Consider the following 23,976-nt stretch of genomic DNA (forward strand, 5'->3'; position numbering starts at 1 on the left):
ACTGGCAGCAGCGAGGTTGGGGTGCTTCGTCTGTCACTCATTAGTATCACTACAGTGCATTGCCTTGCGGCTCCTAAGGGCCATCGTTTCTGCGGTGTTGAGGCAAAATCCGGATCGGGAACTGGCACATGGCACCCAAAGTTTTTGAATTAACCACTTCAAATTATCCACTCAAATTTACTTTGTAAAATATGGGACTGCAGAAATCCTTTGAATTAAGCAGCATTTCGAATTAACCGAGTTCGAATTAATGAGGTTTTACTGCATGTTCAGCCACTAAGGAGTTTTAGCTTGTAACGTATACTTCTTTACGTTACCGTTACCGGATTACGTTTACCGTTTTACCGCAACTCGAGTTTTAGTAAAGTTTTTTAGCTGCCCAAACGTAAAGCTTTACGTACGTACGTAAACCTTTACGTTTGCGCAAACCACTAAATGGTGATGATAACTGCATTTAAACTACATTTAATTTAGACAATATTGAATTACTCTGCGGCAAAATCATAAGAGACGTCTTATAATTTTGATGCCTCGACGTCTTCATACACGGCCATGCGTACGCGTCGGGCACCATGGGCACCGGGTCTTTTGTCCGCTTTATCCCTAATCTCCGCCTTATTCTTCAAGATCGTTCCGAGAGTGCAACTCGAAATCTTGTACACTGCCGCGACGTCCGACTTCTTACCATGTTCGACTCGATTTATGATTTCGAGCTTTACGGCGAAAGGCAAATTCTGCCGCTTAACGCTAGCCATCACATCACAGGCACAAGGTGTGGAGCACAACGAACAAGAAATGCAGGGAGGTAACTCGCACGACGAGAGTACAAGAGGCCCTGATTGGCTGTCTCAGCAAACTCTGCGGGCGGGTCAGGATAATTTTTTGCAGGGGGGTGACGGCGGCTCGACTGACGTGGCACGGTCACGGTAGGGAGAGCGAGCCATGCGCCTCCGGATTAAACCACTTTTGGAGTGAGTGGTAGGGAAAAGCGCCAGTTTTCCCGCCGCTACGAGGGAAAGCCAAATTCTGGGGGCACTTTTGCCCCGCTTGACGCTCGATATATCGGGAGTCGCTGCTATTCTTGTTCCAAGTAACCGTAATTTTCGCTATATATTCTCACTGTAACTATACCATGTTCAGAAGTTGTTCGATATACAGGATAATTCGATGTAAACGGGTTTGATATAGTCGGGTTCGACTGTAGTTACGCGAGATCGGATACAAAACAGTTAGCTGCCAGCCTCACTTCATATAACACTGCAATTTGTTGCTATCGCATTCATTGCTTCGCCCTTGCGGTGAAACTGACTTTTTTCCTTCTTTCGCTCTCTCATTTCTTGCTTCCTCTTTCTTTCTATCTCTTTCTTTCTCTGTCTTCCTATCTTTTTATCTTTCCTTTCTTCCTTTCTATGTCTGTCTTTCTCTTTCTCTCTTTCTTTCTATCCCTTTATTTCCATCTCTCTCTGTACACGTTCTCTCGACCATCCGAGTTATTGCATCACACACAGGAGAAATTGCCGCAGAGGGAGAGCGCGCACCGGGCGCACTTGCTAGGAGAGATGAAGACGACAATGAAGAGAGTACGCGCTGGCATAATGATGATAGCTTATTGCAACACCAGACAAACTACGGCCAGCTACAACAGCTTCGCTGTTAAAACTATGCTTTTACTTTGAACTGAACATTGTTATAAATTAAATGCACTCGAAGTGACTAACAAGTGTGAAAAACCCTAAAACATGAGAGGACATGAAGTGCAACTTGCTCCTCACGAGCTAGTAGCATCATCATCGTCACTGTCATTGTCAGAGCTTTAACAATCCTCAATGTTCAGAGAAAAACTGTCATCAACACGATCGCCTTCAGCACCACTGTCAAAACTAATCTGAAGAATATCTTCCTCTGAGAAGCCTCGACTACTTTGCATTGCCATGCTTACGAGAGAAACATGTCTGGGCTTTGAGAAACTTTTTTTTAGAGCCAGTTGCTCTCAAAACTGTGGCCATGCATCTCCATCTGGTGTCAACAAGACCAAACAAACAAACAAACAAACAAACAAACAAAACGCTTGCAGTGTGCTGCTACCTATCAACATTGTACAAAGAGAAGTGCTTTCCAGATGGCCAGCGCAGCATAGCGCCGGCTGTGGAAGCGAATGGGTTAACGCTGCTGTCACGCGGGTCTCCCACTGCTCACAGACTCCCTATGTGTGGATACAGCATGCAATTCATTCATCAAATCCAAAATACAATGTGAATTGTCTTACCTAAGTAAATAAATGGTGTTCCAATCAGGCTTAAATGGGATCGGGTTCCAGTCAATCTAACTGCTCATAGAACCCTAAGAAGCCCTTTACAAAACCCTCCTGGGCTCCACGCACGGGCGTCGGCAGGGGGATGCAAAGGGGGCGCTTTCCCCCATCAAGCCACACGAGCACTTGCCAACCCCCCAACCCCCAAGCTACACCAGCGCTGCCCCCTCCACCAGCCCAATGCAACACGAGTTTGCACTCCCCAAGGCAAAATTCTGCTGACATCCATGGTTCCACGAAACATAGTTTGAGAACCTCTGCTCTGTGGAATAAAGTACAGTGAAACCTCGTTAATACGTACCTGCCGGGAACGCGACATAACTACGCACTAAACGGTAGTACACATTAAACACCAAGTACAAATTTGCATCTCCTAGCGTACGCCATCGCCGCCAGCAAATAAATAGAGTGCCACAGCAAATACTGCCTAAAGTACCCACCGCAAAGCCTTTTCTTTCTTTTCGCCAAAGTGGAGAAAAGATCCTGGCACACTCGCATGACCGCCCGATAGCGCGTAGTGGCGACGCCGAAGAGCATTTCGAAACTATTGCAGGGTCCGGGATATGCGGTCAACGCAGTGACCGACATAGCGACAGAACGGACGGTGTCTGCTTTCCGCGGTATATGTGCGTGCGTCTAACCGCGATCTGCTACTAAACGAAAACTCAAAGTTCCAGTGAAACGCGGTACGGCCGCGTGGAGCCGGTCGTCTCCCGGCTAGTTGCGTGTAGCGCGTCGCCTACTCGGCTCACGCCGTCACTACCGGGCCGCTTGCTGTGTCGCACGCGCGCATTTATCGTGGGAATGTTGTTCGTACCCACTTCGCTCCAGATCGTGCACAGATGCGGCGAGTAGCTTGTTCGGTTAACGCAGCGATGACGAGCTTCATGCAAGCGATGCGCACTCCGCGATGCTCTAGTGGTCCTGGCAGCGGACAGAGGTGCATTGGGTGGTCGCCTAATAAAAGCGTGCAGTATGGTTACAACCGCGCTACGCTTGCTGTATTGTACACGTGCGTTTACTGTGATAGCCTCAATGCAGCGAGGTTTCTCGGCGCCCGCGACCCGCTACGCCAACTACGCAACGGCGATCTGCTTTCGCTTCTACAAAGCGGTGTGCGCCTGATGATGGCTTAGTAGCGTTTGCTATCGGGCTAGTTGGTACATGGCTGAAGTTCTTCGTCCCTGCCCGAGCATTTGTGCCATTATTTCAACTTCAGCCTTGAAGACGGCCGCGCACAACGAAGCGGCAGCGATCAGCGGCCCAGCGCGTTCAGGTTGTCGCCTAATAAAAGTGTGCAGTAGGCTTAAAAAGTAGCGCTGCGCCGCACGCGTACCCGAGCAGATAGCTGAAGATACTTATTGTGATAAGGTTGTCGGCGATAAGTCATGTCGGCGCATTCGTCGGTGGTTGCCACCTCGCCTTCGTTCTTTCCTGATGCTTACTCGCAAAGGCGTCGCCGCAATCGCGCGGAAGTCAGAATCGGAGATCGACTGATCTGCGCACTTCTCAAAAAGGCGGAAGACCTTAGGCGGCACATTCTGGCGTCGGGAAGTTGAGGGCGCAGTAAAATTTTATGGCACAAAAAAGTTATCACAGTACGCAGGGTACGCACTAACCGGTAGGCATAGGGCGAACCACTACGGCTTAAGCGGTCAGCGAATGCATTCGGCTCTATTGGACTCGGTCGGGGATTCGTCGCAACTACGTTTTAACCGTGAGTACGTTTAAGGGGAGACACTGGTCTGGGAGGCGGGAAAATTTTGAAAAAAAGCAATTTTCTGAAATATTTTTTTTGATAATCTAGAAGGTCTAAAAAAGTCATTTCCAAAATATTACAGACATGTAATGAATACTTGTAGAGTTATTTGGTCTTGAAGTCAGTTTCATGACCATTTTTGCTCACCAAAGCACCTCAAAAAGTCCCATTCAATAGCACACCGTGCAGGAACCACATTAAGTAGCACAGCCATTTTGGTCTCATTTGAAACACACACTTTTCTATTAGCTGTTCCTAGCACAAGAACGCTTTTCATCTAGCAGAGGCGAAGCCATTGCGCTTAAAAAAAAAAAGTGCTCACACAGCATTGGTGCATTTCTATCACACAGGGTAAATTATTCCTTCCATCTTGGATGCTTGAGGATGCTTCAGCTAGACAGTGGTGCATCATCACATTGTCCGCCATTTTGCGGAGATGCCTAACTGATGACAGTGCAATAGCAGGCAGTCGTTAGAAGTTCAAAATTGCTCATGCATTCGGGAGGAAGTGATATCGGCAGCTGCAAGAATGCAACATATCACCAGCGAGACCAGAGTGAAAAGCAACCATACTAAGAAGAATAATGATGACTATGTTCCTGGTGGCTTTACTATCCTAAGAACACCAATTCAGGCCTTTTCCAGTTCAAAATAAGTGCCCACCATGTTTCTAAACTTCTTTTCTCATTTTCTCAAAACCACATTTTTCATCACATTATAGGCTGTTGCCCACAATATCTTTTGATGTAGCGATCAGATTTTGATAATTTTTGCGGTATTTGAAAGCTTATGCATTGATTAGTGCAAGAAAACCAAGAAATTACAACATTTTTATTAATAACTGTGATTTAATTAGCAGTAAAATTAAGCAACAGTTTCTGATTTCTCATTAGTGTACTTGTTAAGGCCATAACTTTTGAATGAATACAGCTAAAAATTAAATTATGGTTATGTTGCACTCTCTGGTCTTTAAGGATGCAGTGATATCAAATTCATAAAGGTATTTTGTGAGAAAGCTGTCGAAAGTCTGGGCAGAATGCAAGTGTATGGAACAGTCAATATCTTACAATCCGTGCACAATAGACAAAAAGTAATTGCATATTTGTTTTCAGCAGTCGAAAATACATATTGTGTGTAAATTTCAGCCAGAAATACTAAAAATTGAGACGAGCAGTTTTCAGACCAGTGTCTCCCCTTAAAGTGGGTACGTATTAACGAGGTTTGACTGTAATCGCTTCTCAGAAAGCACTTTATCTACCCTTCAGCTTTGTTTCTCAGTAAACGGAGTTCCTGTTAAGTGCAACACCTTTCCCTGGTCACCTGAAGTTCTGTTTAAAGAGTTGACTGTAAATAGCATAGGTCGGCAAACTCACTCACGAGTCAACTCACACAGACTCATTCAGACTCAGATCGGGCCGTGAGTCCGAGTCTGAGTGAATCCGGGTGAGTAATATTTTGACGAGTTTGAGTCCAAGTGAGTCCAGTTGAGGAAAATTTTAGTGAGTTTGAGTCCGAGTGAGTCCGGTTCAGGAAAATATTGGTGAGTCTAAGTACGAGTGAGCCCTAAGCACAAAATATATTTCTTGGGTGAGTCTGAGTGAGCTCCACCATTTTTTGCCGACCTATGGTTTTATCTACTCACCTTCAGCATTACTATCAGCTTTATATCGGCTTACATTAACACTAAAGTCTAGTCACACATACCTCAACACACCAGTGTTTATGCGCCACCTCAATATTTATTAATCACAGGCGTGAGTTGGGGGAGTGATTGCCATGATTGCCTGAGAGGGAGACAATTAACGTCTTTATTTGAGAAGACAGCTCAGGAGAGGTGTCCTTAGTCTATGATGCCCTAGGCTCGGCTCGCACCCTGGGTCCTCGTGACCAGCCTTAGCTGATCGTCAAGGTTGGAGCTGGCCAAGCCTCTCTCTCAAAGCTAAAGCTCGTTGGTATGGCAAGACAAATGCTTAAAAATAAGGAAAACCAGCGCTATTCTAGGCTTACTTACAACAAAGCACTCATGATGACCATCGTGATAATGAGTTGTCACTGCTCCTCCCAGTTGTGATAAGTGTGCTTCAAGGATTAAACTATGACAACAAGCCAAAACACGTAGGCACTAGTGTGTCAAACATAAGTAGCTGTTGGCAGTGTCTGAAGGAATTATGACCAGAACGAGGGTGTCGCTGCTCCCCGAACATGCTGTGCAGCTATCCTTACTTCGCAACAACACAGAGAAAAAGAGGGAAGACCTAGTTCCCGTGCACTGCTAACAGCAGCTAACAGCCAAGAACATGTGCACAATAGCAAACGTATGTAAGGAATGTCACTGCAATTATATTATAAGTAAAGTTAGAAATAAAGTTAGTGACAATCACCACATCCCCCCTTAGATGCCACAAGGGGATTAAGGAAGAGAAAAAAAAAAAGGTCAACCTGGTATCATCAGCTGTGGTATCCATACTGTTGCTGCTCTCCAGGGGTGAGGAAGTGGTCGCTTGACTTGCAACTGGTGACAAAACTGATGGTGATGCAGTCAGGAATGGCAGTGAAGGGAGGCAGCCACCAGGAGTGCTAGGGGGCAATTCCAGCAGCTTAGATAGCGTTGGGGCTGTAGAAACGGAGTGAAAACAAAGATAAAGGATAAGTAAAATGCGAACAACCAAAGCTCCACAAGCAGCCTCGGATACAAGCATGCAGAGATTTGGTGCACGCAAACACAAAAACACTAGTCAAACCCCTTTATAAGAAACATGTCCCTGGGAGCAGTTCTTGTCCCTTGCATGAGGGGTCTCTGGGTACCATGTTCTCGTTTTATGATTAACCTTTATTCTGATGTAGGCACATTGTGACTAAAATAAGCAGAAAAGAAGGCTACAGCCATTTGCAATGCGCTTATTATATATATACCATTTGTTTAAATACTATGCAATTTGTATGGTGGATCGCTACACAGAGAACACAATCTACAGTTTTTCCAGCACAACTCGCACTACTTGGCTACTGCCTCGCTTTCTTGGAAGTTGGCAATGGCTTGTTGACACCAGCCAAGATGAAGCTGACTGCTTTGCTCGCATTTGCAAGGTAGACTTGTCATTAACAGAAAAGCACAAGAGGTAGAGTCTACAGTGCACTCAGGCTATACTTTGGTCTTGTGGACACAACATATGCAACGCTTGTTGACTGCGAGTAGCAGTATCGGGAGAGTATGCCACGCGCTCCCAGTTGTTATTGGCTCGACAGACGCCCACACGTGCAGTCGCGCTTGTATCCTTGGAAAGGTTGAAGTGCTTCGCTGCCATACATTCCCTTTGCAGGAACTTCTCTTCATTTTATAGCTGACTGACCCACTCTGCGTTTGCTCAAGTTATAACGAACAGTGAATGCACAAATCTGTCACTTACCTTTGTTCCTATAATGGATCCAACTGCAATTAGCAGCCAATGGTTGTGCAATCAAAATTAAAATGCCTGTTACAAGTAAGATTGTGGGCCCAAACTTGTGGGGATTGAGGCTTGCCCGTCGCCATTGCGCGGGTTTTTCGCCTATTTCTGCCATCCTCATGTCCGATCATGTCGCTCCCTCCTCCGCCGTCCTACGGCGCTGGGCGAGCGGGGGTGACGTTAACCCCCTCACCCCGGCGCCAGATCGCGACGGTGGCGCCACGTTCGAGTCTCGCGTGCTCGCGTCTCGCGAGACGTTGCGCGCGGCGGGGGAGTCAGACTCTCTCTGGACCTCGTAGTGTAAGCACGCATTTTCTTTCCTGTCCGTCGGCTCCTTTGTTTGGGCTCGCTCGGACGGAGTTCGCCAACGGTGCCTTGCGCCAGCGGCGAGCGCTTACCTTACGTTGTCCTTTCCGAACGCTAGGCTGAAGAGCGGTGCGGTGCATTCGCGCGTGGTCTTACTACGCCGAAACCGTATCTATCGAAGCCAACGCGAGCGGAGTTTGCCCTTGCTCGAGCGATCGGGCCCTGTTTTGGTCGCTGATCGTGAGAGCACGCAGCATAGTCTCGAGGGAACGTTTCTCTCAGCGGCGTGTCGCCGTGAGCCCTTTTGCCCGCGGAGACGTGCTAGCGGCACCTTTTGTGTTGTACTTTCGCCCGTGGCGTGGTTAAGCCTGTTTTGCTTCTCCCGCCGCCTTTGGGAGCGGGCGTTGTACTGCGTTTTGTGGTGTTGCCGCAGGCAATAAAGTGTTGCGGATTTCGAGAGCAGTACTGTGTACTTGCCGCGTTACGCTCGGCGCCTTGTTTGCGCTCGAACGTGCGTGTGCAGCGGTGCGCTAGTTCACGCGAGGCGATGGCAGACGCGGCCCGGTGGCTCGCTAAGTCCGAACCCACGCTAGTGGCCGTACTCGTGTGAGTTACGTGCACACTACAAGCTGTAAAATATCTTGCCCTTTTAACCAACTGTCTTCCACATGGTTAGAAAAAAGATACAATTAATGGTAGAGATAGGGTAGTTAACCATTTGGATGAATAGTGTCTGTTGATGTCAAGGTTTTGAAGGATACCTGGACCTCAAGCGTACATAAACATTGTATCACGCGTCCTCGATTTTATTGTGAACAAGGCTCCCTAGTATTATTTGGGTATAGCAGACACCACATTCTATAGTGGTGTCTGCTATACCCAAATGTATGTCATATCAGTGCCTCTTATAAAGGGGTTCAACTGTATGTGCACCAAACATAAAACACCTGTGGTACTTGATACACAAACGATGCCACACGAGCACAACTATAAGGGCAAGAGTATGCAGGAATTGAGGTTTAGAAGAAAAGAAAATGGATGGTCATTGAACACTAAGTAAGATTAGCTATATATTTAAAATAGCAGTACTTGTGGCAGAAATGATATAAAAGCGATAAAGCTAAACACCAAATTGTAAAAGTAACCCCAATCACGTATGACTGTTGCCAAAGCAGCAGGTTGTAATTGGTACGCGATGAAAGCAGTCTGTTATTTTCATACTTCACGAAAATTCATACTTTGTGGGAGAGCACACGCGCCACTTTTCCTTTCCTTAAGGCTGGCGCGATCGCGAACTGACGGTGGTAGCAAGGGACCACTAGGAGAGGAGCACCGTCGCCCTTTCCTGCCGGACAACCCCTTCTTCCCCGTCACTCCGCGCGCCAATCCTCGCTTCCCGGCTCGCGGGAAAGGGAACTCGCCCTGCGAGGGAATCAACCCTCGCGGTGGGGAGGGACACGGGAGGTGAACAAAACTGCCGACCAGGCAGAGAGACGGTCTCTCGTGCCCTGCTGACCTACGAAGGAACGTCTCACCGCCCCGAGACCCACGAGCCGATCATCGACCGAAGGTGTAAGCCATACCCTTTGTTTTTCTACGAGAGCGGACTATCCCTCTACGCGACATTTACGCGTTATTGCTAACGTAGCAATAAAGTGTTGTTTGTTGTGCTAGCCTGTTGCCTTATTCGCCCGAACCCGTCGTAGCTGCGATGACGCGCGCTACGGGAAGGGGACGTTGACACGGTACGACTATTTGCGGCTGGGACCGGAGCTAGGCTTCTGCACCAGCCGTACATAGAGCGGACCCCCTCAACTTCACCAAAATAGCCTGCACTGAAAATTAAAAAAAAAAACAAAAAAAAAACTAAGTGAGCTGCACACTTAAAATGCCAGTTCTTGTGGCATAAATGAGGTCAAAGCTGATAACGCGATAAATGTAAGTCACACATCACATTCGTCACAGCAGCAGTTAGCAATCAGTATGATATCTAACTAACCTCACACACATTTCACCAAAACAGTCTGCTTGTCATGTGGTACAAATATACAGCTAAATCAGATATAATATAGACAATGCTAGTATGCAGCTAGTACACAAGCGGCATACTAGGATTATAGTAACAGCTTATTTTTGGTTTTGTTTATGCTGGCTGGACGGTCACACGGTTAACCCTTTGAGGGTCGAATTTTTTCGCGAGATCAGGTCCAAAAATGTGTAATTTTTTTATTGCTGAAATAAATTCCTCAGATGATTCTATTTAGGAAAAAAGTTGTCTAAAATATTTTTTCGTGACCGTAAAGTGACAAAAAAATCATTCTTGTTGTTACATACACATGGTTTATTCGTAGTAAAATCAAGCAAAATCCTAAACAAAAACTTGAACAGTTTTTTATAAATAAAAATTATGCATTGTATAAAACAAAGCTCACAGACATACAAAAATAAGCGCACCAGAGTACTTTTTCGGTTAAAAATGTTCGTGCTCTAACACCAAATACTTTTCAGCGTGTGATAGTCTTTGAAGCATGGCTCGCCGCGCACGCTTTTCCGATGTCGCTCCTTGATCGTCATCAGAGTCTGACCTCATCAAAAAATACTCGTCTGAAAAACTGAAATTCAATGAATCAGATTCTGATTCGGCACTTGGGGAATAGTCCGCATCGGAAGAATCACTGCTTGACTCACCAGCAGCAGAGCAACCGGCGCGCACTTCCATAGCGTAAGCGAACTGCGTCAGTGAGTGCACGGAAGAAAACTCTATGGTTGTGCGCCCGTCCCAAAAGCAAAACGAGTAAAAAAGCTACAGTAATCCTTCGTCTTATCGCCAACAAGACGTAGTTAGTTTTTCCGAGACCCCAAAACAGGAAACGCAATCACGGCGACGTCGTTTTTGTAATTTAGCGACGCACGGAAACAGATCTAATGGCGCTCCGGGGAGCAATAAACGAGAGTAACAAGCGGTCACCCTTTGTGAGATTAGAAACCAAACAGCCATCAGCTTTGCGGGCGCAAGAAGCGAAAAGCACCCGAAGGACGAAACCAAAACCAGCCGGACCGCGTGCGCGCGTTCTGATGCGCAACTGAAAGCCACCACGCCGCTTTGGAAAGCAAAAAAAAAAAAAAAGACTGAGAAACATCGGTGCATGGAGGTGCATCGGCGCATTAAAAAATTCCACGTATTCCCAAAGCGTGGCAGCACATTCCAAGCAACAAGAGAAATGATCGAAGAAGGTACGCGTTTGAAACCAAACACTCCACAGGTGCGCTCGGTTGCGCGATAGCCGGCGCGCCATTTTGTGAAGCATAAAAAAAAGCAACAAGTTAGAGATATCAGCGCATGAAAAAAATTCCACGTATTCCCGAAGCCTGGCAGCACATGCAAAGCAAGAGAAATGATCGTAAAAGGCGCGCACTTTAACCAGCTGCACCGCGAACGCACTCGGATGGGCAAGCGATAGCCGGCGCGCTGTTTTGGGACGCAAAAAAAAAATTACAATGGAGAGACATCGGCGCATGAAAAAAATTGCACATATTCCCGAAGTGTGGCAGCACAGGCCAAGCAAGAGAAATGATCGAAAAAGGCGCGCGTTTTAAAAATAAACACTATGCCGTACATGTACGACGAAACCCCTTTGGTACCAGGAAGCTTCTGCCGTACATGTACGGCGAAAACCCTCAAGGGGTTAAGGTTCAGTCTCTAGTTTCCCAGCGCCATTTCAGAGCAGGTTTGGAGCAGTTACTAAGAAAAATTACTGTTTGGAGTAGCATGGAGCAGCATTTCTCTTTCGGAGCAGTTTGGAGCAATTGGAGCAGCACTTCCATCACTACAATGACAGAAGCCACAAACTGCATGGGCACCTCTTTGACTCTTCCAAGACTTGCAAACGTCGGCAAGCGGCTGCCGAGGGTCCTCGGGCTGTCACCCAGCATACGTTCATTACAAAGTTCACACACTAAATCCTTAAACAGTTTGTTAAGCAAGACGCCAAGTGGCTGCAGTGCAGACGAGTCAATCCGCCTTGTATTACAACAAGGCCCATCTTCCCATTGCATAAGGCCAGATTGAAATGAGCAGTAACATAGACTCACATGGAGTTGAGGATATGCTGTGAACCAGTGTTGGCGGTAACGCATTACTTTTTCCAGTAACTTAGTAACGTACTCGTTACTATTTCGGAACTGCTAACAGGTAACGTACTTTCGTTACCATTTTTCGGTAATGTGAGGTGTCACTTTGCTAGTTATTTTGAATTCCGATTATCCTCTCAGTCTTACACAAAATTCAGTCGTCTTGTAGGAGCACCTTTCTCAGACCTCACCCAGACATTTTTTCGCTGCGGCAGACTGCTGTAGGCCCGCCATGCGTTGACAAAGCGACCCCGCACGGGGTCCTTCATTGTGCGGACAAAATTGCAATGGGGAGCAAATTGCCGAAGTTTATTAAATGGATAGTTACGGCTACCTTGCTATCGAAGTTAAAGTTCCTCGTAACCGTCAAAAGCGAGCTGTCGAGACCTGCTCGGCTTGTGGACACCAAGAGACTCGGTGTGAGCTCCAGCGCAAAGGAGTAAGACTTCTTTGGAAATGCCTTCCGAATGTAATCGACAACTGAAGATGAGCGATTGTCTCGGTACCTTTGATGCCGCATTGCATCACCATGAGTGGGCTCCAGGAAAACTTTCCGTGCGTTCACCAGCTCTTCTTTAAAGTGAATACAGGAGTACCACATAGTGCATCCGTCGAGCTCCAATTTAGCGTAGGTGCGGACGTATTCACTAATAAGCGAGTCAGGCTGTTCGATTAAATGTTTGGAACAAACCTGTTGCTTATATTCAGCGGTTTGTAGTTACATGAGAAAACTGTCCCTGCAACACTCTAGCACTCTTTATAATCTTCATATGCAAAATTAGTTTTGCGTTTTGTTATTTGCAACTGCGCCTACGTTTCTGGTTACTGAACTCATGAGCAAGCGAGGCTGACCTTGAACACTTTCACATACGCTGTTCCAATATTTGCGGCAATTATACAGGTAAAATTTAAAAAAAAAAAAAAACTTGTTTATGTGCGCAAATAATTTTCCCCAGATTTATGCCATTTAAGCCTTCTTTTATTGCTGCCAAAATTTTTGCATTTATTTTGGTAGTAGAAGCACGCCGTCATAATTACTGCAAGTTTGTTCAGTGATGCTTTCATTGCGGAGAGCGTTGATGATGCAATCGGTCACTTTGTGTTTAATGACCCATTCCGAAAAATAGCTTTCCCATGTGCCACAGAGTTGGAAGCCATCACATGGAACCATACAGGCAACTTTAGGCGACTATAGTACTGCAAAGATACGGCAGATTTGTGCAAATTGTTCTCGTTTAATCAGTATTCCGGGTCAAATTTTTGTATGGGCGACAACTTTAATGTGACATATAAATATGAGTTTTATAAAGTTGCTATTGTAGCTTCTTGAGGCTAGGACGCACTGATTAAGATTTATGACTATGGGGTAACGGCAGAAGCCACATTCATTACTTTTTTTCGGTAAGGGTAACAGTAACGAGTTACCTTTTTTATGGGTAACTCAGGGCGGTAACGCGTTCCTTTTTCTTTAGCGTAACGAGTAATGTATTTAGTTACTTTTTTTCGGTAATGCATACAACACTGCTGTGAACCAGCCATAAAGTGGATTTCTTTTTGGTTGTCGCACATCCTGACGCACTCCTGAATATGCCAACAGCATTTGCTCTTCTCCGATACATCAAATTCATGTTGTGCCATCAACTTCCCATACGCTTTTGCAAACTTGAGACCATAGTGAACTGCTGTTGGTCTGCACATAAATTGGTTCACAAGGGAACAACAGCTCAAAATGGTGCTGCCACAGCACAGCGATGCTGATAGAGGTTGTTCACATCAGTTCCCTAATGTGTTGCAACACTATTGTAGTTTTTCTGCCAATTATCGCTATATAAGCCTGGAAAATTTTTCCATCGCAGTTTCTCGGAAACCCTACATTCCCGTTTTTAAGGCACTCCTTGTACACTACAGCAGTCATTGCAAGGCACTTCTTAAGGAAAACTGTGCTTCAGAGCACTCTGAAGCTAGGGCACTACACTGTTATAGAAGCTCTTCTCGGGTGGAGAGATGATGACGTTTTAATACAAAAAAAGCCCTACCGTAAAAAATCTCAGTGATATGAATCTCACGGGGGAGCGAAAGTATTCGTATCACCCGAAATTTCGTATCACCAAAAATCTAACAAAATCGATTTTCAAACCACGATGTACGCACGAAACATTTATTGACGTCAAAAGAACTTGGGTATGTCTTTCTGGCACACGCGAACGGATGAATAAGGGACAGCACAGCTGGCTGCCGCGAACACGCGCGTCAAAGTTTCACTTGAGACCAACTGAAAACTAAGTGCTAAAGTCCACTCCGCCGCAGTCATAAGCAAACGACAGGAACGCCAAAACACTTCATGCCTTTTCATGGCTTTATTGCTTTTAATCAAACACTGCGTTAGCCGCATACCTTCGCATCTGCTTAGTCACCATCGATGATTACGCCGATAGTGACCGCAGTTTCGTGCGTAGTGGTTGCGGCAAGTGGTAGTTTCACTTTCAACCCGTGCGCAGCCAGCACGCATGTGCCTTCATAACTACGTCGTTGCTATCTATGATTGTGTCGACCGTGGTTTTGTCCACAGCGGTTGCAGCAGGCAGCATCGCTTTGACTCGGCGAGCGTTGTATGCACATGTACTTTCGGAGTACATGCGCATACATGACCACGTCAATGGTGACATACACACGCGTACGTGATCGCATCGATGGCAATGGCAGCTTCATCCACAGTGGTTGTGGGAAATGATAACTACAGTTCTGACTGTGTGTAAGCTAGCCTTGCGCGTACTTCCTAACCTTCCGTAGCACGCTTCTGTCGCTGTCGCTCGGCGGTTTCGGTACCCAAGTTTGTATCACCCGTTGCGGCGCTGAAAAGTGTTCTTATCATCCAAATTTTGGCCCATTGAACACAATGGAATTCGGCCGGGTTCATATCACTGAGATTCTACTGTATATGGCTATAACAAATCTACCTTTGACACCCTCTTATGCAAGCATTTCCCTGTCCATTATTGGTATCGGTAAGCAAGCACAGGCATTCCCAATGCCTGTCTAGATGTCTACCATGACTCACCAGATGATGTTGCAGAATGGGGAGACATCTGAAGAGTTGACGAGCGTGAAACTGCATCTGCAGTTGTACATGTAGGTGAAAAACGTGAAACTGTACTTGACGTTGTGCTTGGAGACAGTGTGCCTGTGGCCAGTTGTCGCGCTGCTGATGGATTGAAAAATGATGGAGTCAAATGTGACCGAGGACTGCTTTGCTGCAATGAGAACACACAGCCATATCAATCACAAAGGACTACATAATTTTTCTAGAAAAGTATGGTAGAGTGTGAATCATGTTTGTTTAGAATGGTCGAGTGGTGGTGGACTACATTTTAATCACTTTCCAAGTTTGCTCGAAGCATGTAGCATGACCATATGTTGTCCATAAAATATCGGCCTGTGCTTCTCCAATTTTTTTTTCACTTTTTTTAAAGAAAAAAAGCAACCATGCCATTTCGAACTATCCATGACTGAACCGGATTTGCAAGCAAATTAACAATCTTACCAATACATAGAGTTCTATGGAACGTGGCCGGACCAGTGCCACTTAGTTTGAGAACTAACGAGTTTGCATTAATGAGCTTCTACAGTACTACCTCATGGCTACACCTTCATGTTTCAAGTTTAGTAAGTAACATCACACATTACCATAACCAGAAATGCAGTAGGCATTTGGGAAACTGAGATCTACATGTCCTCTCAACATAAAAAGAGTTGTTAAAGCAACAGTCAACTTTAAGCTACAATAGTTCCGCAATGCAATGAGTAGCTATGCAAGGGTGTGTTTACCTTTGCCTCATGCGTCCAACCTTTATGCCAATTTACCTCTTTGTGTTGATGCACAGGAGACGGTATCAGGGAGCAGAGGCCCGACACGGATGACACTGGACTAGATGGGGTGGGGGACTTGAGCAATGAGGTTAACAGTGATGTTGAGACGGCAGGTGGAGTTGGAGGGGTAGAGGGTGTCACAGGTGGCAGAGGAGACACCACTTTGCGCTGAGGTGTGCATGGCCTCTCCACTTCTGGTATGTCCTGGGATGGTGGACTCTGAGGGTCCTCCACCTAAGCACAGCAATAAAATATAATTGCATTCAGCGAACAGAACTCGGAGCCCAAAAGGGCACATGATTCGTAATGGGCAAAATAAGAGTCAAGGGCAACCTGCAGTGTATGGGACCACCAGGCCTCCTTTTTGTTCTTATATGTAACACAGCTCTTAATTTTGATTCCATACCGTGATACAACATTATAAAAGAAAAAGGTCTATATTTTGAGAACAAATATGCTAACATACACAACAAAAATTGTGCGACACGCACGCTGGCACCCTTCCAGCAACAGATACCTGCTTTATGTGACATGCAAAACGTGCAAGCCTGGTCACTGCCGTCATATATTCTCCACGTTCAATACATTAATTCCTCACTTTCAGAATGCATGTACCAGCTTTGAACCCTTGAAAGAAAACAAGGCACGAAAGTTTTGTTTTGGTTTTTGCTACGAAAAATAGCTACCAACACCTTCAAAATACTATTGACATTTCAGTTCCTCAAACATGGAATTATAACATCATTTAATGATCCAAACAAGAAAAAAGGGGAACCAAATTTCTTGGCATAGGGTTTGCTTATAAGTCAGCTGCATGCATCCCGAAAATTGGAGCATCGAAAGAATAAAGGGGGACAAGTCAATTTTGAATTATGGAGTTCTTACTGCCAAAACCACAATCTGATTACAAAGGCATGCCATAAATGAGGGCTCCGGACTGATTTTGATTACCCGGTGTTCTTGTACCTAAATCTAAGTGCACGGGTGCTCGCACATTCTGGCCCCATCAAAATTCGGCTACTGTGGCAGGAAATCGAACCCTTGCCCTTGTGCTTAGCAGCATAAGACCTTACCCACTAAGCTACTCAAGTAGGAATGAGGACATAGTCGGAATCTTTCAACGACAGGAAACAGAGGCAACAGCTGATGCCCTATAGTGGGTATCTGCCACAAGTTCAGAGGACAACAGCAAGGGACCAAGCTCATTAGTACCATGTGTGGAATGTGGAGAACAGAGTGAAAGAGGGAAGAATTGTTCATGTGGCATACGCCAGCAGCTTGGACCATTTCATTACATCCAACTTCTATGAAATACAGAAACAACTTATAAACAGCCCCCAAGCCAGGAAGCCACATTAGCCAAAGAGTGACAACTATTAAAGGCCAACTGCAACGAAATCTGACTTCGACAGAATTAGCTCGGAATGCGTAGTATATGTTGGGTAAGTAATGATAATCACAGTGAAAAATCTTGCAGTCGCGTACTTCATTTATAATCGGTGCTCTATTTATCAGCTAGCAGACGACACGGAGCCCTAGCGGTGTGCCCGGGCAAATCGCACACAAACGGAAATGACGTAAATCGCAGCTCACGGCCGCTCGCGAGCAGAACCAGCAGAACTCTCTGCAGCCAAATCCCTTCCTTTCTGCGTGACTACAGAGTACACTGTATGCGTGACGCTCATCTACGAGCTAACTCTTTTGTAGGACGAAATGCGGGTCCGTAGGCTGTTGGAACATGTATGTTACGGACGGGACCAGCTTTCACACTTTTCCAAAAAACGTAAAGCCCCAATAGGTGCGGGTTATCGCAGTGAGGCGAAAGGAATGGGAGCTATCGAAGAGCGTGGTACTTTACGCGGCGCACTTTAAGGATGACGACTTTATGTACGACCGGTGTCTTTTCGCCCAAAAACTGTTGAAACTGAAAAGAATGTTGATTCCTGACGCAGTGGCTGAATATAATATTCAGCCACTGCAAACCCAAGAGCGCAAAGCCCCGACCAGCATTTGGAGAAGCACCGGCAAACAAGAGGTATCGTATTAGACAGCTGTAGTATAGCGTAAAATGCTTGCGTTAGCGTGTTTCACACGCTAAAATCTAGCGCAACGATATTTGAAAGACATTTAGTATAGCGTAAAGCAGGTAAAAACGACGCCACGAGAAGCGTTAGACTAGCTGCGCCATCTACGCGCAAGTAATAAAAGCTTCAAAAGCTGATCGGCTCGCTTCTAATTGCGAGTGGTCAAAGCAGCAAATTTCGACAGAAATTTAGTCGTGCTCGGTTGAAAGGAATTCAAGCACGTAAACGTATTTTAAGAAAACAAGTTGTGCTACGTTATAGGTTTAATGTAAAAGTCTCGGGCGCAGTCAGACAAGTGTTTACAGAAATGCAGGCACACTTTCAGTGGAGTGGGAGTGTGCCAAACAGAGCACTGATATCAAAAACAACGATGTCTTACCGTCCGTAGTCTATCAACCAAGCGAGAATACCCGATGTGTAAACCAGCAGCATAATTCACTGTGAACCGGCGAGTTCTCCAACACAGTGTAGGGCGAGATGATAGGTTGCTCAGATGAACGCTTTATGGGCATGTATCCGTGTTTTCTTCACGGTGGATGTTTGCATACTTTGTTTTTTTTTCGTGACTATCTAAAAAGAAAACGCTGTGGCGCAGCCGCGAAGCGAATACTCCGGAGCTCAGAGTAGACGACTCGCCTGCATCATTCGGTCTGTCAGGCTGTGGTCTGCATCACTTCCGGTCAGCTGTAATGGCGTCGTTTTTTCTAGTTTTGCTATCAAAAATTGCGTTGTTGGCGGGCTTTTTTCTTAGGTAACCATCTGCATTTCGAAGGTGCAATTTGGCAGGTAGCATTATCTCCAGCTAGAGTGCCTATAAATCGGCTTTTTGAGGTTTGCGAAATTTTGTTGCAGTTGGCCTTTAACCCCTTAACTGCTTTGGAGGAGCAGAGCTCGTCCTGCCCAAACTGTCCCCAAAGTGCTTTGGACGAGCAGAGCTCATCCTAGCGGAATAGGTACTCCCCTTTAGCGTTCAGGACAAGAGGCGCTCTTCTACAGCTTAGATTGTGTGTAATCCACCAGATGGCAGCATTTACTAGTCAATTTATATTTTTCTCCTGTGGAAAGAGCGCGGTTTTTGTATGAAAAGATGGCTTGCGGTGGCGGCCACCCATGCATAGCTGGCTCGTCAACACGAAAAAGAAGCTTTTCCTTTGTGTCATCTTCTTCGAGTGATGATGATACGGATACAGATGTTTATCTTGTGTCCGGGAGTGAAGACAGCGATGGCGGTGAATTGAGCATCTCCTCCGGTGATGATGAAAACAGCTTGGAAGCGAACATCGCGAGTGCTCGCCAGTGGATCCTGCGTGATGCGGACAATCCTCCTGTGAAGCCTCCTCGCTTTCCATTATTGGCCATTCCAGACAAGACTTTCAACTTGTCATCACCAGATGACCTTACGGAATATATTCAGCAGTTTCTCCAAAAGTGCTTCATTTGCTCTCGGAAGCGAGGAGAAAACGGGAAAAAGTTGAGAAAGGAAACGCTTTTGGTGCAGGAGCTGCAACAGGTCCCCTTGCATTATTCCGTGTTTTGATTTGACTATGTGGTACAAATATTTTTTCAACATCGACTAGCTACTTTTTAGAACAATCAGATTCGAAATCAGGAATAAAAAAATAGGCACTTTTGGTTGGGAAATTTTCAAAAAAATAAAGCACTTAAGGGGTTAAAAGGAGGGGGGGAGCAGGAAAGAAAATTTTCATGTAAATGCCCCTTTAACTGCTTTGTGAAACATAGAAATTCCATTTAAAAAAGTGAGGACTTTTGAAACCAGCATGTCTTTGGGGTTATAAATTCTTTGAACTTAAAAAGATAATGATGGGTCATAGAAACACTGAGAAAGCGAACATGCACAAGAGCCTGGTGCTCTTTGATGTTCTTAAAGGGGCCTTGTGACGTTTTTGTGACTGCCTTCTTTAGCACAGGAATGCTTGTAGTAATGAATGCCGAGACGAATGCAAACAGAATGATGCAAATTGGTGCATGAAAACTGAAGTTATTATTATTAGTCTTCAAAGTTCAATATCGAGCAGACGACAATAAACGTTCCCTTTCGCACTTCACTCTCCCGGTGACGTCAATGACAGGTTCCAATCACCACGCCTCTTACAGAGCATTACGGAAATCTCACTCCATAGTGGCCTTCACATAGTATCTTGCCACTACTATTTTTCACGGCGTTACTAACATGGTTACGACGAACCATGTGCGTCGGCTAGCAGACGCTCCCCGATGGTTTGTCGTGTAGTGCACACGAGTCTGGACGATTTAACAGACACAAGCTCTTGCGATGGAGCAATGCTCTGCATGTCGTGCCACATAAGGGTGCGCCACTGCCCTCTACCTTCGAAAAAGTAATCCTTTGATCAATGCCGCTCCCTTCTCTCCTGCACCTCCGATTGGGCAACTGCAGCACTCACGTCAGATAGCGTGTGCTTTCACTTCTTTTTATTTTGTTTTCTCCACCTAAGCGCTATGCTAAAATACGTTAATTTTAATTTATGTGTTATGGTAACTGCTCCTAGTTAAATTGTAATTAAATATCTCTTTATTCTTAAGGGGAGACACTGGTCTGAAAATTGCTTGTCTCAATTTTTAGTATTTCTGGCTGAAATTTACACACAATATGTATTTTCGACTGTTGAAAACAAATATGCAATTACTTTTTGTCTATCATGCATGGATTGTAAGATATTGACTGTTCCATACACTTGCATTCTGCCCAGACTTTTGACAGCTTTCTCACAAAATACCTTTATGAATTTCATATCACTGCATCCTATAAAGACCAGAGAGTGGAACATAACCATAACTTAATTTTTAGCTGGATCCATTCAAAAGTTATGGCCTTAACAAGTACACTAATGAGAAATCAGAAATTGTTGCTTAATTTTACTGTTAATTAAATCACAGTTATTAATAAAAATGTTGTAATTTCTTGGTTTTCTTGCACTAATCAATGCATAAGCTTTCAAATACCGCAAAAATTATCAAAATCTGACCGCTACATCAAAAGATATTGTGGGCAACAGCCTATAATGTGATGAAAAATGTGGTTTTGAGAAAATGAGAAAAGAAGTTTAGAAACATGGTGGGCACTTATTTTGAACTGGAAAAGGCCTGAATTGTTGTTCTTAGGATAGCAGAAGCCACCAGCAACATAATCATCATTATTCTTCTTAGCATGGTTTCTTTTGACACTGGTCTCGCTGGTGATATGCTGCATTCTTGCAGCTGCCGATATCACTTCCTCCCGAATGCATGAGCAATTCTGAACTTCTAACGACTGAGTGCCATTGCACTGTCATCAATTAGGCATCTCCGCAAAATGGCGGACAATGCGACGATGCACCACTGTCTAGCAGAAGCATCCTCAAGCATCCAAGATGGAAGGAATAATTTACCCCGTGTGATAGAAATGCACCAATGCTGTGCGAGCACTTTTTTTTTTTAAAAAGCGCAGTGGCTTCGCCTCTGCTAGATGAAACGCGTTCTTGTGCTAGGAACAGCTAATAGAAAAGTGTGTGTTTCAAATGAGACCAAAATGGCTGTGCTACTTAATGTGGTTCCTGCATGATGTGCTATTGAATGGGACTTCTTGAGGTGCTTTGGTGAGCAAAAATGGTCATGAAACTGACTTCAAGACCAAATAACCCGACAAGTATGCATTACATGTCTGTAATATTTTGGAAATGACTTTTTTAGACCTTCTAGATTATAAAAAAAAAATATTTCAGAAAATTGTTTTTTTTCAAAATTTTTCCGCCTCCCAGACCAGTGTCTCTCCTTAAGTCATTCATGCTCTGTTTTTACATAAATAGAACGAACTCTCAGGCTAGAAATATTCTGCAAATTCTTTTCCGGTTATGTCCATGCTGAGCAAAGAAAAATTATACTTTTGACGTGGCTCGAGGGAAGCGGCACGTCGAATGACTCGTCGAGCATAGTAGTGCCTTCAGGAAAGTGATCATACGCAAGAGTACACTGCAAAATGAAGTTAAACAAAGACAAATTTGTTATCCAGGAGGTTCAGTTCATCCAAAGCTCAATGTATCTTGCTCTTTCTTAGACCCTAGAGGATACAAATAACAAAAACAAGCGGTGTACACAATTCTGTACATAGTGCCTCAAAGGGTGTTGCAGGTGTTGCAGGCAAGAACTCCGCCAGCAGTTTAAGTGCACAAACTGCCGAAGCAACCGCCAATCGGAGGATCGCATACATCGCGAATTCATTCAGACTGTCCTTTATTATTTTCTTTATCTTCCCAGAAAGAATGGGTGAATCATGATGCGCTGACCATGTATCACCACTGTGGTGCAGTGAAGCACGCCTTCCTTCCGCAGGTGCGCACAGTTCAGCTGACCACGAGACCCCTTTCTTCTTCGCCGTCGTTTCCGCAGATTTGCAGTGAAATCAGAATCGGGAATAGCCACATAGCACCCAAAGTTGAATTAACCAGGCGACCGCCACTTCTAATTATCCACTCAAGTTTACATTACAAAATACGAGACTGCAGATCTCCGAATTAAACGGGATTTCAAAATAACCAAGTTGCAGTTAATGAGGTTTTACTGTAAATGATAATTTTTTTTTTCAGCAATTCAATACACCACAACAATGACAGTAATGAAAGGACAAGAGAACATCACGTCCCCAGCTGCTCACAGAGTGTTGCAGCCATTCGAGAAGCACCACATGCCAGTTTTTAAGAAATACAACCAGAATGAGACTGGCAATGTAAAGAACTGGTTGGTTTGAATTGACAAAACAAGTGCTTGGGCTGCCTAAACAGGAGAGTTACTGAATGACTGGAAGTCACTGCACAGAAGTTTTGATAATAATCGGTGTGTTTGCTGAGGAGCTGGTGCCTCCCTGCAGAATCTGTTGCTTTTCCATTGCAGAAACCTGCTGAACAGTCTCTGCCTGCAACAATCTTTTACCCCAAAGACTCAGTGTGATGTTACCATATTTACTCTAATCTAATACACACCCCAAATTTCGCGGGTTCAAAATAAAAATGCATGTGAAGGTATTGTTGGAAGATTCAAAAAATAAAACTATTACTGACTAATGACCAGAGAGAAAGAAAGAGAGACAAGCAAAATTTGCCTTCACAGAATGGGAAATTTATTCGCCTAGCAGTTCCTTTACTCCTGTGATCCTGTGCTTTAAAAACTCTACAAGCTTGTCTTCGAAGCATGAATATTTTCCCTCTTTCAACCCAAAGAAACCTTTCCCAATCGACAGGCAGCTAAACATATCCTCCGTTTGTTTTAGCCAACCATGGACACAAGCAACGGAAATGCAAACAAGACATAACACAGCTATCTTCAGTGTGCAAAATAACTTTCCTTTGACATCAGCTTTCAGAATGTTAACGGCACATGACCATTTGGACTTCACTTGGAACAGGTATGACACACACAGGTCGCAGTTGAGCACGAAATTAAACTACGTGAACTGACCATTATCATTAGGTAGACTACTGGGCAGTGGACTGACTGGGTGCTCCCTCCAATGCATTGCACTGAATCGGCCAATGCTGACTTCGCCAGAGCTCCTGAAAGGTGTGCCGAGCCATCCACACTCTAGCATGTTTACAGTGAATGAAACACATCGTGCTTGTGATTTTAGGTTCGTAGCTTCAAACATCATACCACTTGTGAGCCGAGGAGCAGCAAACAGTGAATCTTGCATCAATTTGTGCGTTTGCAACAAGTTAAGAATGCTGAGCCGTGCTTGAACTATTGTATTGCGCCCAGCTGTCAAACAGGCTACAGTCATGCAACGACCACCCTGAATGCATCTTTGTTCTGTGTTCTACAGGAAGAGGAGAGGTGGAAGCAATGGGGAAAAAACCTCCACTGTGTCGATAAAGTCGTGAGAACACAGGCGTGGTGTGCAAACTGCATTTAGATCAATGATACATCATCCAGAATTGCAAGTGCACATGATGAATGGATAGGAGGCACGCGTTTTGGAAGGACTGCCATTGTTGACTACAGATGTGATTAGCGCAACACTTCCAAACCTGCATGCGTATCTAATATTAACGACACTGAAGGAGA

General features: G+C 45.0%; 1 protein-coding gene across 1 annotated transcript in view; it reads right to left on the reverse strand.

The window, feature by feature from the left end:
* Window positions 1–23,976, reverse strand: part of LOC119383231 (bromodomain-containing protein 8) — an 81,898-nt gene that overhangs the window by 36,909 nt on the left and 21,013 nt on the right. The window contains exons 4-6 of the mRNA XM_049413082.1: window positions 15,815–16,054; window positions 15,012–15,204; window positions 6,510–6,684 (exon numbers count right to left, since the gene is read on the reverse strand). Coding sequence (XP_049269039.1) covers window positions 6,510–6,684; window positions 15,012–15,204; window positions 15,815–16,054 — 608 coding nt within the window. The remainder of the gene's footprint in view (window positions 1–6,509; window positions 6,685–15,011; window positions 15,205–15,814; window positions 16,055–23,976) is intronic.

The sequence above is a fragment of the Rhipicephalus sanguineus genome, chromosome 1 (assembly GCF_013339695.2).
Source record: "Rhipicephalus sanguineus isolate Rsan-2018 chromosome 1, BIME_Rsan_1.4, whole genome shotgun sequence".
In the NCBI taxonomy this organism is placed as follows: domain Eukaryota; kingdom Metazoa; phylum Arthropoda; class Arachnida; order Ixodida; family Ixodidae; genus Rhipicephalus; species Rhipicephalus sanguineus.